General features: G+C 36.6%; 1 protein-coding gene across 1 annotated transcript; it reads right to left on the bottom strand.

The window, feature by feature from the left end:
• Window positions 1-7,108: 7,108 nt before the first annotated feature.
• Window positions 7,109-9,701, bottom strand: LOC135439099 (uncharacterized). Its single transcript, XM_064697725.1, has 3 exons — window positions 8,916-9,701; window positions 8,555-8,858; window positions 7,109-7,855 (listed from the first exon to the last, which is right to left on the bottom strand). Exons 1-3 carry the CDS (start codon window positions 9,635-9,637, stop codon window positions 7,664-7,666), a joined length of 1,218 nt encoding a protein of 405 aa, XP_064553795.1. The 5' UTR covers window positions 9,638-9,701; the 3' UTR covers window positions 7,109-7,663.
• Window positions 9,702-20,384: the final 10,683 nt, after the last annotated feature.

Genomic DNA, 20,384 nt, shown 5'->3' with positions numbered 1-20,384 from the left:
TAAAGCAAATTCGAACAATTTTTTTATAGCATAAGAATATTTATAGATAGAGGAAATTGGCAGCGGCCTGTAATTTTGACTTTTCTTAAACTGATTTAGCAAATATCTTAGCTATTTCTATGCATGTTTCGGTTCCCAATAGGACGACGGATTTTAACTGAGTTACTTATTTAGCCATTTCTGGGCATTATCGCTTCCTATTTGGACTTTTTATATTTATAGTTAAGGGAAATGGAAAACGTTGGCATTTTGAACTGATTTAGCTAATATTTCAGCTAATTCTACAAGTTTTTATTGCGCAGCTGAACCTTGTTCTTTCTAGATAAAAAAAAAAAATTGACTTTCAAGCTCAGAAACTTTTTTGTGATACTATTTCTATAAAAAATAGTTTACTTTAACAAATATAAAAGTAAGCTTAAAATTATATTAAAAAAAAAAAGATTCGCATAAAAAGTTTAGCTTAGAAAATATAAAAATAATGTACTCTTTTAAAAAAAATAACAATTCATTTATGTTATTCAATGGGGTTTTTGAATCCTACATAAATGGAAGCTTGCAGCCTTAATGCAAAAAAAAGCTAGACAAGCAAAAAAAATATAAAGAGATTTTGGATGAGCTCTCCAAACAAGTAATTGAACCTTGCATAAGGAAATGTACCACAAAATACCAATAAAAATGCAGCTACTTTTAGCTTGTTTTCAACATGGGAGTTGGCCAACTTTTTTGCGGCGACAGTTGGCAACACTGGTTGGGAGTTGGTATTCTTTAGCTGTTGGCAGTTGACATTCCTTCTTCTGCTTCTTTTTTTGTCTTCCAAATAGATTTCCCAGCAATGTGTGCAATGGCATCGCCTTGAAACGCCCGCAGCAATTTGTTGCTGAATGATGTGTGAAGGACATAAAAATGCTCAGCATGCATCGAGGGGAAAAGGACTCTGATGTTCATGGCAATGGGGAACTGTTGATAAACTAGACAATGGTTGGTTCTGAGGGGGGAGAAGGGGACGGGAGGGCGACAAGAAATAGTCAGCGAGACGCCTTTGATAAACGTGTTGATGCTTGATACTTAAAAGACATTCGCATTGACAGCCAAAATGCTGATTGGTGTCGTGGGAATGCTTAAGAGATTTCGACAAATTTATACAAATTTAAAATCCATTCAGAGAGCTGCAAAACAACTGAAGAATACTTCAACTACGTGTAGGGCTGCACCATTTAATAAGGCAAATAATTGAGGGATAAACAAATAATGAGACTATTTAAGAGGGAGTTTCGAAGAGTCGGAAGCTCTTTGATAAATCTATTTACTATCCTTAACCCTGGGAAATGACTTAAAAAAAATGTAATGCAAATTGTATAATCAGATGAAGGCAGCTGCTAACTCCCATATTGGAATTTGGAACTTGTTCCCCTAGAAACAACGAGCTTGTTGTAAAGTATCGATAACTTTTATTTAGCAAGCATGTGTTTATCGTTAACACGTCGAAGCTTAAATACCCTTGTAGACATTTCTCTTTTTCAGATATGTGAGAATAGTGTAGCTTGGAAATGTTGAGATTAATGGTAATATTTTGGAAAATATAATATTTTTCCATCTACTTTTCCACTGATCATTTCTATGGCATCTATATGCTATAATAGTCCTAATATGCTAATAATTCCCGAGTGTGGTCAAGATATCTTGATAAATAAAAAGTTTTCATACAAGTACTTAATATTCGACTGATCATCCCTATGTCAGCAATATGATCTGGTGGTCCGATTTGCTCGGTCCTGCCTGCAAAAGAAGGACGGACCTATGCAAAGTTTCAATACGACAGCTTCAAAACTGAGAGACAAGTTCGCATAGAAACACACAGACGGACATGGATATATTTACTTGACTTGATATATATACTTTATGTTACTTATAACATGACAAAAATAGAATACCCTCTACAAGGGTACAAAAATAGAATTATGATTTAATATAAATAAAAGCCACGAAAGCAGTAATGACTTTTTCAGCCAAAGTTTAGTTAGTATGTTATTTGAGTCGCTGGCAGGTTATCGATAACAGTCCGATAAGTCGATTAGAATCGATTTCGCAATCGATAGACCATAAATGCTCTATCTAGAAGCTTATCAGAGCTAGACACAAACAGACATGCTATGTAGACTCTCGTATTGTAGACAAAGCCACAGAATATTTAAATTTTCGGATAAAAGCTCGCATATTTTTAGAGGCACAGCCTTATATCCATATATTTAAAAGAATTCATTTCCCTTGTGTGGGAAGAGGAAATCTTGTATTATTTTTATTTTAGATTTTTCCAGAGCTTAGTTTGACACTTTGAGTTGCCGGCAAACGAGAATATTTATTTAATAAACTTTATCAATGGGCATTAAATTGATTTTATTAAAACACAAAAGCAAGAATGTGCTAGAAAATATATTTGCAGCACTCAAGTATTAAATCGAAATATATATTTTGTTCTTGCATTGCTGATCAAGACAATTTAAGCCGCAATCAGAATATTTAAGCAATTTGATTTTCAATTATTGGCCTGACACTTTGGCACATAGCAAATGGCAAAACAAAAGTTAATTTTATTATCCATGCACTTTTCCCCATTTTGCCCAGGCTACAATTTCCACTGCCCCACAAAAAGTCGGCAACGTCTTGTTTACAACAAATTGAAGTCGGGCTGGAGAAAACTTTTGCCAGCCGTCGCGTTGGTTGTTGCGTTCGTTGTCTTCGCTCACTTCTGCGCCTGCATGCATTTTTGCACTTTGCGGGCAGACAGGGCGTATGAATAATTAAATATGCGCTCTCATATGCACACCCCCTCCCCCACACACACCCCACACATACACACACGCTCACGCACACTGAGACTCTGGACGAGCACTTTGTTTTTATGCTCAACTACTTTTTGTTTTAATGCCTTTCCGCCTGCGGGCTTTGTTTGGTTTTTGGTGAGAGGCTTTTTCATTATTTCATCATTTGCATTTCTCATTTGCCGCTGCCGCTTCGCTCCTTCCGCACAAAAGGATGCAGCCTTTTGGTAATTTCAACATATATTTAATGACTGCGGCCTCGTATTATTTTATTCTCTCTCTTATTGAGCCCTGTGCCAGCAACCTGTTCAGGTTTCCGTTAATACTTTAAGCCACAATAAAAAAAAAACCCTATTGATGCTGACAAATATTTTTCTAATTGTTTGCCTTATTTTGCCAGCCGCATCCAATTAGCGCCGCATAATTTTTTTTTTTTTTTGGCAGCTTGACAAACTTTATTAGCGCATCTTTTTTATGAAAATTTTGTCTATCAGAGCTTTAACATATTTGGATTGAGTACAAAGTTTGAGTTACAATAAATGCGTGTGATTTTTGTAGCACAATTGGTTAAGCAACCGAACAAAGTTGTTTAAATTTAATTATTATATATGTGCATATTTTGTATCAATTAAAATTAATATTTACAATTAATAAGAGTATTAATGAGTTTTTTAGCAATCAGAATTGGGTCCCAATGGGGCGTCTTGGCCTGTGCTCGGACTGATCGAAGTGAAAAAATGAACCTTGGTTTCAATTTTAACGGGATTTAATAAACTCCCAGACTGTTCCTTTTGCAGATATATGTGAAAACTTACTTACTTTTCGACGGATCGTTCCAATGGCAGTCATATGATATGATACTCAAATGTTAATAAGATTTGGTATCTTTATGAGGAGCATAGTGGAACTAATAAATCCCGAATTTGATCAAGTTATCTTGAAAAACAAAAAAAGTTGCTCAAACAAGTACTTTGGGTTTTACCGATCGTTCCAATGGCAGCTATATGATATAGTCGTTTGATGTTGATATGATTTTGCATATATACGAGGAGCATGGTAAGACTTAGTAATGCAGAGTTTGGTTAAGATATCTTGGTAAACAAAGAAGATTTCCATACAAGAACCAACTTTTCGACCAAGCTTTCCTATGGAAGCTATATGAAATAGTAATCCGATCCAGCCTGTTCCGACATATGTACTGCCTGTTACAGAAAGACAGAACTATGGATAGTTGCAAGAGAATATCTTCGAAACTGAGAGACTAATTTGCATATCAACTCGACTGTTGATGTAGATCCAGAATAAAGATACTTTATACATGCACATTTGATGAATAAATTATAATAATAGCGTATAACACCATAAATGTTTAAAGCGCAGTCAAATTTCATGCCCAAAAAATTTGAAAAAAAAAAAACATTGACCTTTACATTTATGGAATAGGTGCGCACAAAGAGAGCCACAAGGTATTCTATAACACAATATATATATATAATATAAAGAATAATAATATTAAAAGTATAGTGAAAAGGTAAAAGAATGGCATTTGCATTGCGCTGCTCAGCTTTGGCGAACTCATCTAATTGTTTGCATGAATTTTGCGCGAATTTCGAATCCTTTTGTTGTTTAACGTGTGCCGATTGCTTTTGTATGCGCAGCGCAGCATTGCAAATTTGCACAACAAAATTTCCATAAAAAAAAAACGAAAAGCGCGCTCGCAGCAACAAAAAAAATGGAAAATAAACGATTTTGAAGAGCTTCGTGCAAATAAAGCGCTGTGAGAAAAACGAACCCTAACAAGATTTTGCCGTCCAACAAAGCAAAAGGGCAAACCAAGAACGCGAAGGCTACGTGTTTGGCGTCAAAATGGCCGAAAAACAACTAGGCGTGGTGGGGGAGGGGGGAGGGGGGGGGAGGAAAAGCAGTAGAGCCTTGTATGGGGGCGAGTCGAAAAATTAAGGCAAAATGCGTCGCTCGGCGTTAATATTAACTTTTCTGCTCAGTTTCCTTTTGCTGAAAACTTTCGCCAAAAGTTACGCGCCGCCCATTTTTTATGCTTTGCATGCCCCCCCTCACCCCTTAAAAAATATGGGGAAAAAATAAGAAATGTGTGAAGAGACAATGCGCTTATAAATGGGCAAATGTTTTCCTTTTTGTGCTGTTACCAATTTTCCTGTTGCTGTTTATTTTGCAGGTCATGCATAAAATATTAAATTATTAGTTGCAAAGTGCCCCGGACCCCATTTTCACACACACACACACACGCACACACACAGCTCATTTTGTTGCCGTGCCACAGTCGCGTTTTTCTCTTCTTCTTTTTCTTTTTGCAACCGCAAATAAATTAATGGAATTTTGTGGTATTTTCATAAAGAGGCACAAAAGCTTTTGCCAATAATAATAATAATAATAATAATAATATGAAACAACAAAGTGGAAAATAATTAAAGCTGCTTACGTCCACCTTTTTGTTGGTTGATTAAGAAACGCATTATTTACTCAACAGCTAGTTAATTGCAGGGATTAACTGCATTACAAAGATAAACGTTACGACTTAATCTAAGGGAAGACGCAGTAACAATTGCCGGAAACGCGCATATAAATTAATTCCGTCATACAAATTACTTTTCTTAAGGCAGACATTTTATAACTAGCTGGCATTAACCGGCCTTGGCCGAGCCAAATATATTGCTTCATATCACTTTTCCACGCATTTTCCGCTCGTCGGTTATTTAAATCCGCCTGTGCTACGTTGATAAGTCAACAGTTGAGGTCAAAGTTTTACGCCTCACTCAGTCAAAGAAGTCAAGAAGAGAAGAGAAAATGGACTTGAATACGAAAATTTAATTTTACCTTTATAACCAATTTTCCACTCAGCAGAGGTGGATTTCCAGAAAAGTGTGAAACACGTCTTGGATGAAATTTACCAAAGAAAATTGCTTTCAACCAATCGTCAATTTTCCACAGTTTCGGGTGAAATTTGAAATTGAAATAAAAAACAATTATAATTAACTAAAAGGGAACTATTTAATTGCAAATATCTTGATATTACTTCTATTTATTTTCCGCCAATTTTTTACTGTGGTGGAGAAATGTTTGTTTATTTTTGCTCATTTATGTTCCAACAATTTTACAGCTGCGGGCTTATTTTGGAAATTACATTAAAACAATCAGGATTAATCAAATTAGAGGGAAGCGTTGTGTTGTGTTAATTTTCGGTTGTGGGTGAAATCAGGAAATTAAATAAATACAAGAAATTGCATTAAATAGCAACCACAATACATCGTTGTAATTATTTAAATTTATTTTCCTCAAATTTTCCACTATTTGGGTGGATTTCGAAGTTAAATAATAACGAGAAGGAAGGGCTATCTTCGGCACGCCGAAGATTTAATACCCTTGCAGACCCAACCTTTTCATAATGCTGGGAAAAAAGTTAATGCCGTATGGTAAGTAAGTAAGTATGGTTAAGATATCTTGAACAATAAAAAAGTTTTCCATACAACAACTTAATTGTCGACCAATTGTTCCTATGGCAGCTGTATGATATAGTGGAGGGACTTTTGCAAAGTATCATAAAGATAGCTTTAAGACTGAGAGACTAATTCGCATAGAAACAGACATACGGACATGGCTATATCAACTCGGCTGTTGATACTGATCAAGAATATATATACTTTATGGGCTCGAAGATGTCTCCTTCTATGCGTTGCCCATTTCACGACAAAATTATAAGGGTATAACACTGAAAGGGTATAACACTGAAAATAATTCAATTAGAACGCGTTCATTTAAACCGAACGGTAATTATTTGTTTATTTTTGTCAATAGCTTCTAACTTAAAATAGAACATGAATAAAGACAACGAAAATAATTTAAACAAATATTATAAATTAAATTAAAAGCGAATTGCAAGTATTTGTTTATTTTCACAGATTTGGGAGAATTCTGAAAATTAAAAAAAACAATGAAATTTAACTGAAGCAAACGGCACATATTGGTTTATTCGGAAATTTGGATCGGCAATTTTTGGGGGAAATGATTTGAGTGAATATTAAATAAATTGAAAACAATTTAAATGAAAGCGAATTGTAAATATTTGCTTATTTTAATCATTATAGCAATATAATATAATATAATATAATATATAATATAAATAGCAACAAAAATAATTAAAGATCTCAGTTTAAACGAAAGCGATTTTCTGGCTTGTTTTCTTTCGGAAAAAAAAAGCAATGGAAATTAATTACACCAGAACAATTTAATTAAAGGTGAACTGCTTATATATATACATTTTTGTATTGACTTGTATTTATTTTCCGCTAATTTTTCACTGTTCCATGTGAAATTAGGAAATATAAGATAATCCAAATATTTATTTTAAACCTGTTTTACATTTTGTTCCTCTTAACTAAAATGTATAAGTCCCATCGCTAGTTGATTACCCTACTAACAAATTGTTTAATGTTGTGAATGAACGAATAGCATGCGATACTCTTTTGAATCCCGAAAAGGACGTGTCACTTCGAACCCTATTTATAAGTAAGCTCTGGCCGCTTATCTGCGTGCAATGCGCTGCCAAGGAAAATGAAAAATGACGCCAAATGAGAAATAAAATTCCACGCCACTAATGGCATTAAAAAGCAGCAAGAAAAATAAAATAGGGCAAAGAGTAGTATATAAAATGCAATGCCAAAAACGAGAGGCGTCAAGAAGCAGCCAGACAATTTGATTAAGTGCCCTGCCACAGGCTCCAAGCACGCGTCCGAGTCCAAGTCAGCGTCCGAGCTGGAGTCGGAGTCGCAGTCCGAGGTCGGCGTAGATGGAATGCCAAGTCTCATGCTTTAGTCGCTCCTGTTGTCCTGCGCAAAAGTATTCAATTTGATTAGGTCGCGTATGTGTTTCAGTTTTTGGCGGGAGTTCGCCTGGTGCAGTGCCTCTCTGGAATACTCCAACTGCGAGCTGGAGTTTCGGTGTATTAGAAAGGTGCCATCCAAGACGACAAAGTCAAAACCAAGACCAACCAGAACTTGTAGCTGCAATTAGAAAAGATTTTGAAATGCTATAGCATCATAATAAAAATGTAAAAAAGGTATATATATATATGTATATCGGGGTTGAATGTTTGCTTTCCTATATGTAATTGACTTTGCTTTTCAAATAAACTTCTGTCAAATAAATTCAGTCACAAGAGAGTCGCAATCGATGACAACCTCTGCTATCGCTCTATCAGTGTTGCACAGAAACTCAAATGCTGCAAGTTATGCAACACTTATTATTTTAATCGCAGGACTTCTCCCATCTTCGAAAAGAATATATATATTTTTTTTTGCAATAATTGAAATATTGCTTCAGCCTGATAAGGTTTTAGTAGTTCCTTGGCGGAATTATCTCTCAAAGGAAAACTTTTCTAATACATTCTGAAATGCTGAATAATAGAAGAGAAATAAGCTTATGTACTAGACATTTAAAAGAATATCACTTTAAACAAATTAAGTATTCAAAAATAAAATTATATCAGAATTGGAAATATCTGGGAAGAGTTTCTAGATTCTTCGCACATATCTCTAACAAATCGTACTAGCTTATCATATAGCTTCTATAGGAACAATCGGTTGTATATATTGCTTCCCTAATCTCAACCGTGTTTGCCTGGGCGTGGTTTTATAATGTATTCTCGTGTGCCTCACAAATCCGATCCCAACCAATGCCACGCCCATCTCTGCCTGACCTACCTTGCTGGAATTCGTGTCATAAATGGACTCTGCATAGCGCTGATCGTAGAAGGGCTCGTCTGCATTGCTGCTGACGTAGGCGGCACAACTGTGGGGTGATTTGGTCACCAGATAAACGCGGATGTCGCCATCTCGTATCGGATTTGCCAGCCAAGAGCGCCATTTGTCCAATTTTCGGAGCTCAAAGGCAGACAGCGTGCGGTTCTCATGGAGATGGGGCTTCCATTGTTCCAAGAGCTGAGATTTGTATTTGGGCAGCTGCAGATCTTCGCCGACTTGTGGGAATATGGGTATACAGTAAACGCTGGATATGGAGTCCAGATCTATCAGACTTTATCGGAAAATATTAAGAGAGAGTCACCTTTTAAGCCGCTTTCGCGGATGATATCGGTGAAGAAACCCAAAGAAATTCCTGATGAAATGCTGTGTGGGCAACATGCCCGGTTCCAGTGGGAACACATACAAAGTCTCCGCATTCAGGCGGGCCACATTTCTCAGCAAATGCAGCGGGTAGCTGGAGTTATACGGATTTTTAAGCCCACGGGAGCTGGGATTTTTTTGGACCAGCCGCGTGCAAGGCATCATCGCAATACGTTTCCAGACCATTTGTTGAAAGAGGCGTGGCATTTGGTTATCCGAGAAGACCAGCTGCAGGGACACATAATGCGACCAGCTGTGGCTGCCCGAGGTGCAGTATTTAATATAATACAGCTTGCGCAGCGTCTCCAGCGAATCACCCGGATGCACATAGACGGCCATGCTAATCGGACCATTCCAGCGCACCAGCAGCCAGTCCATGTGCCCGAAGTCCCGGTAGGTGCCATGTGTGGTCAGTGTGATGCTCGCATTGCCGCGGAGTCGGGTACTCGAGGAGCGCATGAAATTATTACAGATCCAATAATCGCCATTCTGCTCGAGCTGCATGCGAGGCAGCCTGTAATAACTGCTTTGAACGTTTTCGCTGGTTCGCTGAAATTTTCCAAGCTGCAAGTATATAAGGTAGCAACACCCCAGCAGCAGCAGCAGCAGAGTCATGAACAGAATCTTCTGCGTAAATATCCGACGCCGTGTAGCAGGAAGCATATTATTTTTATATACTTATTTTTTGGGATTTTCCGTTACAGTTTCGATTTGTAAACAATTGCTGGGATTTTCGAAATTTCTGTCAATAATTTCCAAAGCAAAGCTTAAAGTTGTCTTCATTGATTATGTTTTTTAGATTACTTTAATTTCAAAATCGATACTTATTGATATTATCGATATGGCAGTAGATATTGGAAAAGATGTTCAACTTGTTTCGTGTATTTTAGTTATAAAATTCATATTCTTATTTTCAAATCTTAATTTCATCTGCTCAGCACATCTTCCTGCTGAAGAATAAATATATATATATATATACTTTTTGCCATGTACACTCATACACTAACAGGATTTAATTGTGACGTCATGCGCCGCTCACGAAATTGCAATCTTCTTATTTTCACACACTTCGCAACGCACACGCTTAAAAATACATTCATACATTTGTAACGGTATTCTTATGACTCAATGCACGCCGCTGGAGCTGGCGCTTTTGATCCTGTTATATTTATGTACATATATGCATATGTGTATATAGACTGAGGGCTGCAGCTGAATACAGAGAGCGAGCACTGTGCATACTGTGAGCGCGGCTGCTGCACTGGTTGTGTGCTCTCAGTTGTTGTTGTTGTATTGGTGCAAGTGCCGGCTTAGCCTAGGCGCGCGATTTAGTCTGTGCGCGTCTGCCGTGTTGATCGATCGTTTTTTGTTTGCGTGTGGCTATGTTAACGCGTTTGCTTGTAAGTTATATTTAATTACCCGGTGTTAAATGTGATAAAAATATGTCGCGTGTACTAGCTAAATATCTATGTAAGCTATTCCTCTATTCTTGATCATGCAAGAACATGTGAACATGTTGTTAAAAAATGCGTGTTTGATGAAAAAAAAATGGCGTACAATGGCGTACCTGATTGCCTTCTAAGAATGAGAGACAGTGAGAGACAATATGAAGAGCGCGTGTATTTGAGAGCTGAATGGGTGAGCTATCTTTTTATCTGTTTTTGCTCGTCAACACATATTAGCTTTAAATGGAAGCTCGATGGTTCAATTTCAATTTTACTTTTTGTATATCTTCCTTATAAGAGTGAAAAAGTTCCTTTCCTTGATAACATTTTTTGTTGTTTCAATTATTCAATGCAAATAGCTGCGCAATGCTTTGTAGAGTGAAATCTTAGCAATCTGTTGATGCAAAATATTATTTTTAAAATAGTAATTATAGTTTATTATCTAAACATGTTTAAAAATATATTTTTTAATATAAAGAAAAGGTTCAAATTTTATCCAGGTATCCATTTAATAGCGGTTAAGGTTCCAAGTTTGAGACTTTGAATATTCTATACTCTTGCAAAACATATAAAGTGTTTAACTTATATGGAATTTATAAGGGCGTGGCAAATCAGAAAATGTCTATCTTTCAGTTTTCTAGCTGAAGTGAGCTACTGTTTAGCTTCTCAAATATCGGAATATTGCCCTAGATAGCCCGTCATTAAATAATAAGTCCCTATGCTTAATTACACTATTAAATTTGTTTGATATTTACTCTATTGTTTATTCTATTGTTCTAATGATACACAAGGACTGAGAAAGAGCAACAGAAGCATGCCAGGAAAAAAAAAATACTTTTTGAACTTGTTCTTTCTCTTTGCTTTATGGTCACTATAGCTTTTATTTGTATGAGTATATGTGTTCGCAGTGTTGTTAAATCAATTTACCTCATTATTTCAATACACAGTGTTATTTCAACATCTAATGATCGTTTAATATACTTGACCGATACCTCTTATTCAATTAAATAGAATTATGTTCAATAGTTGTGGACTTTGTACTCCAATTTTCTCAAGCTTAGATTTCTGAACATAAACGTTGTCCGGCAAGCACTCTATGCAGACTTCTTGCACTGCCTGGTTACGCATTGCATGCCTCTGTGTCATAATAGCTGGCCATAAATCAAGCACTTACAATCTTTCCATTAGCCAAGCCGCCGCTTGAGCCCACAAATGGCTGTCACATTTTATTTAAAAAGCTCGCGACATTTTGTGGACGCGGTAATTGCCATTTTTCGCGCCTTCCTTTTTAGATTCAGGCCAAAATTCTTGTAGCTGCACTTGCCATCGGTGTCGACATTGGCATCTTTTTAATTAGACCAATATGAGATGGTCGCATAAATTTGGCCTAGGAATTCGGTTGGTATTCAGCTCGGAACTCGGGACTCGGGTTTTCTGTGCTATGCAACCGGCTTGAAGACCATTTATGATTAACACTGGGCAAACATGCAATGCTCGCTGTCATTAGGGCTGCTACCCTGTCTGCTTCTAGATGGGGGGCGGGGGGCTGGTTTAGGGCTTTCCACACAATTTTCCGGCTGCCTGTCTGGCGAACATTTGTCATTTCTGCCACTGACAAGCCGAGCCATGCACATTGGCAAATAGTTTGCCTATTTTTTTCTGCTCATTTTTCCAACTTTTTTTTTCCTTAGCTCGTTATGGATGTAGGTGTGAAATTATAAATTTGCTGATAATTTATGAGCCTATTTCGCAGTTACCATCGCTTGGCAGCTGGTTATTGCTTTTTGCATGACAAGCAAGTGCCCGGCGGGCTTTCACAAAAGCAAAGACTAATCCAAGGTTAAATTTGACAAATAAAATTGGAAAAGTTTGAAACAGTATTGAAAGAAATTGGCTTTCAATGTCTTTTATTAAGCAAACAGTAACACAAAATGGCTGCATTTTATTGCTATTTATTTTTAAATGAATAAATGGAGGCACATTGTGTTGTTATTATAGCGCAAATAACCCTAAAATAATACAAAAACTCAAAAATATTACAATAAGTCAAAAGCTTAATTGTAAAATGAATCCTTTTTTTAGATACACTTTAAAAACAGTTCAATATAACATGATGTTGCACAATTCATTTTTATTTATTTTAACTTACATATATAAAAAAAATTGAAAGGTTTTCTTTTAGAGTTAGAAACATTTCCTGAGTTAAAGTGGAAAAGAAAACTTTTCAAATATAAATATTTCTTTATTTATCAAACTCTCGTGTCAACATATCAATTTAAATACATTTAACCTTTTTGATCCTCAATTTAAAGAACATTTCACTGTTCACGCATTCACCTAGTTCCCATAATAATTTTGTTGTATGTTCTTAACATATTTATACAATGCGAGACGAAGGCGTCTTTGTAAATTTATTTGCACAGAAATTGCTGAAAATTAACATTCTCTCCCGCAGTTCACACAAAGAATTTCCGAGCTGTTGCCAACTTTGCGTCAACTAATTGAGAAAGTTATGAGCCGACTTTCACAGGGGGAGGGGTTGCGGGTTGAGGAGGCGGTAGAAGAAAAAATGCAGATGCCTCGCAGCAAGCTTTGAAATGCCGTGTGAAAAATAGTGAGGCGAAAATGATAAATTCATAAAATGCTTAAAATGTTAAACTATGCACAACAATGTCAGCTTAGAAATGGTAAAGCATGAGCCAATTATAACATAACTAGCAAATAGTTGGAAAAGCTTGAAATAATTTTCACGAAACAATCACAATTTTATTGCCTTAATGTGCATTTAATTATGGTCTCCGCAATTGTCGCATTTGTTTCGGCAGCTGACATTAGTTAGCTGGTCTAATTAATGGCCAGGCAAATGGCTTTTATCATGCACAAATTAGTTTCCTCTTATGGCCGTAAATGTCCATAATGAACTAAGCCAAACGCATTTGGTCCACAAAATATCCGCTCGCATGTGAAACAATTCAATAAATGCCGCAGGCCGAAAATTGTTTTGTTAAATATTACACAAAAATTTGCATACATTTTATGCAACTCATAATCATAATTCTACACATTGTTGTGTGTGCACACACAAGCTCACAGCTCCATTATTCAAGCTCGTTCAGCTGGTAATTGTTATTCCCTGAACCTATTGATAGTGGATCAAAGGGGTGTAATGTTTATGTGTAAATTTATATAACCGGAAGAAGGTAAGTCGTGACGACTAGCTGACTCGATTTAGCTCTGTTTTTTTATTAAATTTATATTAAAATATATATTTCCATATACCAAACGCATTACGAGCCTAACATTTATTTACTCGTTATCTCCTCCCATTTTCATAATAAAATAAATATTAATTATCAGGCTTAGTTTCTTAAGCCAAACTCGAAAACTATAACAACTAGATATACCAAAATTGGTATGTAGGCCTCCTATAGTATATAAAGATTAAAATTATATACTTTATTTGGATACTCCTTTCCATGCAGGTCAATTTGCAGAAAGACTTTAAACTAACGCAATTTGAAAGATGGAGTCTTGCGATTTGGAACGCACACCCTTTTTCATGTCATATTTAAGTTCCGAAAATTTCACTACGATCGGACTGTAAATACCGAAGTTAATTAGGCTTGAATTTCCCATACATAGTGCTGGGGGCTAAATAAAGAAGAAGCACAGGCGTGAATGTGCTATTGTGCATATATGCATATAGAAGGATTTTGATGGGAATGGATTAAGGGTATCTCCGAGTCGGGCACGCCCGTACCGAGCACTCTTGTTTAATTTGTTGTTTTTTGGGGGACATTCACAAGCAATTGTAAACAATTACACTAAGCGAAACCCTTTATCTAAAACCAAAGGGACGCGTCACAGCTCGAGACCACAGAAACAACCTGAACAACAATGAGACGAATATACGAAGGGCCGATGGGAGGGCGGGGGGCTGGTCTAACAAAACAGACATAATTGGCCTGTAAGCTGTCCAAGCGTAAAAGTTTCACCTGCTCGACACGTAGGCTTTGCCCCAGACGCGCCTAATTAATTAATGTGCCTCATTAACTACTGTAACCGTAACTGTAACTGTAACTTGGGGCTACACTTTGGACACAAATCAAACGGCAAACGCGTGCGTCCTCTCCGATCGGCCCAAACAACAAGACGACGGACAGGACTCAAACTGAGGCTGAGGCATAAAAAGTTTGCCAAGTGAAATCTCTTGCACTCAAACTCATTAGGTAACTGCCTGCCAGATCTTACAGAAATCAGACGTTGTTAATAATGGTTAATTACGTGTTTAATTATGCATGAGCAACGCTCACACCACGCCCAAGTCCAAACGGGCCCCAGTTGGGTCCCTTTTTGGCGCCTGATCCGACGGCCCATGGCCGGCGTCGGCCCTTAGTTTACCCAACGGAAGCTGGCGCTCAAACTCTCGTTAATAAATTATGTAAATTGTAGGCGCAACAATCTCGCCTCCTATCTCTCTCACTCTGCCTGCCTCTCTCTCTCTCTCTCTCTCTCACTCTCTCTCTCACTGTCTCTTTCTGGCAAATGGAAATTTATGCAAGGAACTGCTCAGACGGGGCGCTAATGGCCTGGCAAGTGTCTTAAGCCCAAGCGGAAGTCAAGTCAACGCAGTTATGACTGCCTCCTGAAATGATTAAATTAAATGCAAATTAACATTCATTATTAAAATACTCAACAGCAAGTGGTTCCGTTGCTCGGCTTGAGTCTTCTTTTTCCTCTATTTTCTCTGGTGTACTTGATACTATTATTATTTATTTATTTTTCATTTTTATATTTAAATTTATGTTTTTTAATTTATATTTTGATAACTATATTTTCATATTTTTATTTACATTTTCTGTTTACATTTATATTTATACACATATTATTCCTATATTTATATTTTGTATTTAATGCGATCTTTCCATTTTATATTTAATATATTTATATATTACTGATTTTGTTCATATTTACATATCCTTTTTTTATGTTGTGTATATTTATATCTTATTATATTTATACCTTAATATGGATAAGTATAAGTTTATATTTTAATTAATAATTATTTAGTGGTTTTATGGCGATCTTTCCATTTTATTACATTTTATACATTTATATTTTATTTACATTACTTAATATTTGTATTTTTATATTTTGTATGTTTACATTTATTTATATTAATATACGTATATTTAAATAATATATTTAGCTCATTTTTATTTATCAAATAAATCAGTTAAATTTGCCACAGGCGTAAACTGGGTGAAAAACTTATATCTTACATTTCAATCACAAAACTTAGCACAAGCAACTTCACGGAATCCGATTTATTAAAGGTGCCATAAGCAAGGTCGAAAATTGTTTCCGAGTTTCTCTGAACTAGCTTTATCCATTTATTTGCAAATTTATATGATCATTTACTTCTAAAAGTGTTTTTCTTATTTATAAAACAGTGTTCCATTATTTTTATCTGCCCAACGCCTATTCAACCGCCAACTCCAATACTTTCAATACACTAATTGACACAAAATTGTGTACTTAAAATATCGATAAATATTTCTTATTTTACACTTTTCTTGAAACTTTCGAAAAGGCAGAGCTGACTCAATTGAAACTTTTACTCTTGAGCGGGCAACCAGTTGACCTTCAAGTCTGTCGCCCACTTGTCCCCGTTTAAGTTTTCGGTCAACTTTCTTTGGTCAGCTCTTTTTTTTTCTTCTACTTTCTATCGCAGCCACAATGCCTTGGCGACATTTTTGAATATGACTTGGGAAACAAAAAAAAAATGTCTGTATAGAAAACAAAAAAATATATGAATGCAAATAGTAATCAAAACTTCACGGCAAGCGAAGTTTCTATTTAATTTTAATTAGAAAAGTTTTCAACTTCAATTTTACTTTCTCTTTCGTGTTATTTTTGCTGCCGGTTTTTGACCGCCATTTTACTAAAACAAGAGTTTCTCTCAGCCAGCCAAGATAAGCCAATAAAATGCAAGTAAGAGTGAAATTCTGAATCGAAAGCGTCTTTTTTATGTTTACTTTTAATAATTGCAGAAAAATCTTAATATCTGAAAGGGTTAGGGAAATGTACTTTATATAATATCATTTATTATTAGTTTAAATTGTTTGAGAATTTATTAAATTTATTCCGAACTCTAGTTCAGCTTATAAGGCACATAAATTAGTATAAATAAAAATTAGCTGGATTCCAGGGAAGTACCTGAAGTACCCAAAAACTACCCGAGAATTGATCTAACTCAAGGGGTAATCGCTTACTTTTATAGGTTCCGTATCGATTACAGGGAGAGTTATCGATGATTGGAAGTAAATTAACAAATGTTTCATTCTTAGCTTCGGCCGTTCTTTAGTCAGTTAACCCGAAATAGTCAGTTAAATAAGAAATGCGAATTTAAGTGTTGTGAACTTTGGAATTGGGTTTCCTGCTTTGCTAAGTTGACCACTCGCATCAACATCTCATCAGCGGCACTTCAGACCCAGCGCGGAGTCATGAGAGTCGGCAGAGGACAACCTATGTTTGTTTACGGGCCGATCGGGTGACGGTCCTGTCTGCGTCCTCAAGTGACGGAGCAGTAAAATTGCGCTTCCAAAATTGACAATACGTTGCCTGAATTGTAATCGTAGGGTGAGGCTTTGAGCTGGCAGCCCGCGGATGTGCAACTGCGCCCGGGGCCAGCGTCAGCGATAACCGGCAATCGGCTGGCAAATTGGAACGTCCGCTGTCCGCAGTCCATTGTCCGTCTGCCGCCTGCGCCTTCTGGTGGCCAAATCAAATAACAAATGATTGTCCGCGCTCCGAGTCGTGAGTGGGGACTCCTGCGAGTGCGACTGCGATTGCGACTGCGACTGTGATTGGGCAGCGACTGATGAGTGCCAGCCACGCGAGAAAATCGAATGAAAACCCATTCTTTTTCGCGACATCCAACGAAATGGATTTATTATGTGGCCGACTACAGTCAAATGTTTGCCTTGCATATCCATACGTGCGGGTATTGGTGCACATTTATAGCCAAAAATGAATCTGCGGGTGAATTTACAAAAATGTTGATATTTTCTCTGTGATTCGACTTTACTTAAATTAGCTTAACGCTGGATTTGAAAAAAAAAAACAAAATGGTTTCAAGTTGGAATTTAGAAATTCGATTCAATTCGACGCAGAGAGGATTTTTTTACGGGGCTTAAGAATGGATTAAATTTAGAAATTCGATGAAGAAAGAATTTTGTTTAAGCTGTGGAAATTTAAGTTACAAAAAAAGAAGGAATTTTCATAGAAATTCATATTTCATGATATGCAAGTTGAATAAAGGATTCTCGTCTGTATATTTGTCCTATCATATATTTTTATGTCTGTTTATGCTCGAAAAATCTGCAATTTGCATAGTGCAGCTGGTGGTTGCCAGTTCAAATCCTAATTGTGCAATGTGCCTGAGGTTTAATTCCCAAAACCGTGCGAAGAATAATGTGCCTGTCTGTATGTTGCTCTGGAAAATGTTTCATTTATAGCTATCGCATTGTTTAGCTGCTGGTTGCTGGCTCGAATTCTATTTGCGAAAAGTTAGTTTTTTCTTGCCAGCGTGGTAAAGATTTCCTCACTAAGTATATGTATGTGCCTGTCTGTGGTGGTTGGTGGTTGCAGGTTCGAATCCTATTTGAAAAAAGTCAGGAAATGTATTTTATGCTCAAAGTATTATTCCCAAGATGCGGTTAAGATTTCCTAATATAACTTAGTGTACATAATATACATTGTATGTGCATATGCCGAAGCATTGTCCAGCTGGTGGTTGCTGGTTCAAACTTTATTTGAGAAAAGTTGGGCAATATGATGCGCTTAATATTTCCTTATATTCCTAAATGTCTAAATAAATATCATGTGCCTGTCTATAGCTTAAAGAAACTATGTTTCGCAACGTCCAGCTGGTGGTTGCTGGTTCAAATCCTATTTTAAAAAGAAATTGTGTTAAGAAATTCGTTCTTCCTATGACTGGGCTAACTTTTACGAAATGTTAATGAACTCCCTGTGGCATGTATTCGTAATACTGCCTTTGGTTGCTGGTTCAAATTCTTGTATCTCTCCCTTGCGACTGGAACATGGACAGAAACTGTTAAATAATTTCATGTGGTGTGCTTTTGTAGGAGTCCATATACATATGCGTCTGCATGTTTGTTTATCTGTCGACGAGAATTTTAGACAGCGTAATCTACTAGTCGAAAATTCGGCGTCATTTTTTATTGCGCTTAACTCATTTGGAAAGTGTTGGTAACAGAAGGAAATTCCTTCAAAAAATATAGCACATTTTTCAGCCTTCGCAGACTTGACTCCATAAAATTATCTATCTGTGCAGACAAACAGCGGAGACATGAGAAACGAGAATAGAAAAAGCCAGAAGTGAGCCCCACCGTACACCATGGAGATAAAAATGCAATAAAATTTCGACGGCGTCGTCTGATGGCGTTTTAGATGGTTGCGCACAGGCGGACGGCAGCCAGGGGAGGACAGGGTTACAAATGTCCCCGCTGTGTATTGTAATCACTCAGTTGAGTTCGCTTTTCTGGGGTCGCCATGCATGCGCCCCGTTTATCTAAAGTGTTTCGCTGAAGGGTTTCACCAGACAAAGCAAATTTGAGCCAAGGCAGAGAAAGTAGAATATGCTAGTGGCTTTATAATGGAATGCCCAAATGTAATCATGTTTATGATGGGATATGACATGAGAAACTATCAAAGCTCAAGCTTTTTAGTTAATTAGTTTGTAAAGTAGATTCCAACGTATTACCATAATGAAAGATCTAGAGTAAAGAAAGCTCTAGAGACATGATGAGCACAGATTTTGTTTGCTTTTTAGGAATCAAGCACCTCGACATGTTTTAATAATTCAGCTGCCCATCGATGTCAATTTTAACTATACAATAGTTATTTTATCCTTGTAGAGGGCACTCTAGTTTTGTCATGCAATGTGCATCGCATTAAAGAAGACATCTCCGACCCCATAAAGTATATATATCGTAGATCAGCATCAACAGGCGCGTAGATATAACCATGTCCGCCTGTCTGTCTGTCAGTCATAAGGCTGCCATAGAAACGAACGGTCGAAATGCAGGTTTTTATATGGCAAAATATTCTGCTTTCCAAGATATATTCTACAAACTCAGCATTTACGAACTTCACAATTCTCACAACTCTGCAGGAAGAAGTTTCGCAGATATTCTTACTTTCTCATTTATTTTTAAATTATATTTATTTGTTTTTGACTATATAAAGTTTATTTTTAATATTATTATCATTTTTAATTATCATACGATATTAAATATTATTGCATAAACAAATTTTTCTTTTTTTGATAAGTACTCTAGTTGAGCCTAATTCTTGCAGACGAATGCAATTTAATTTGTTATCAAAAACTTTTTTGCACACTTTCCAACAATAGCTTTTAGTTTAAGTTGCGCGTTTCTTGTCAAAGGCAACAATTTTGTAACATATTTATATTTTATTTATTTTTATTCTTTTATTTAATCCGCTTATCTTATACAAATGCTATCCAGCTCAAGCTATATATATATATGAGGATAGATCCTGTAAAACACACCGTCTGGCCCTTCTCTTTCTTACCAAGCTCCACATATTTCTGCTTTTTCCAGCTGACAGTCGCATAAAATAAATTCTGGTAAACATGCGGCACACGTTTTGGCTCAAAGAGCCTTCGTTTAATGTTCTAACCATTGGCAGTCGCTATTTAGTTGAAAGTGCAGTTAAGCAACAGTTTTAGGAGTCGCTAGCGCCACAGGGCTATAAACGCTGTCGTTTAGCCAACTTGCTACTCGTCCAGGGGGGGCTGGAAGGGGGGGCAAGTTGCAACCCTTACCAGAAGTGAATTGTCTGGACCATGTGCTGGCCTCATCCATATAACTGACATGTGCTCTGTGTGCGCTGGCTAATTTAATTAAAATCAACTT

The sequence above is a fragment of the Drosophila montana genome, unplaced genomic scaffold (assembly GCF_035044405.1).
Source record: "Drosophila montana isolate Dmon_TW-CO22-7 unplaced genomic scaffold, ASM3504440v1 contig_402_1, whole genome shotgun sequence".
In the NCBI taxonomy this organism is placed as follows: domain Eukaryota; kingdom Metazoa; phylum Arthropoda; class Insecta; order Diptera; family Drosophilidae; genus Drosophila; species Drosophila montana.
This window is presented reverse-complemented; position numbering and strand designations above follow the sequence as displayed.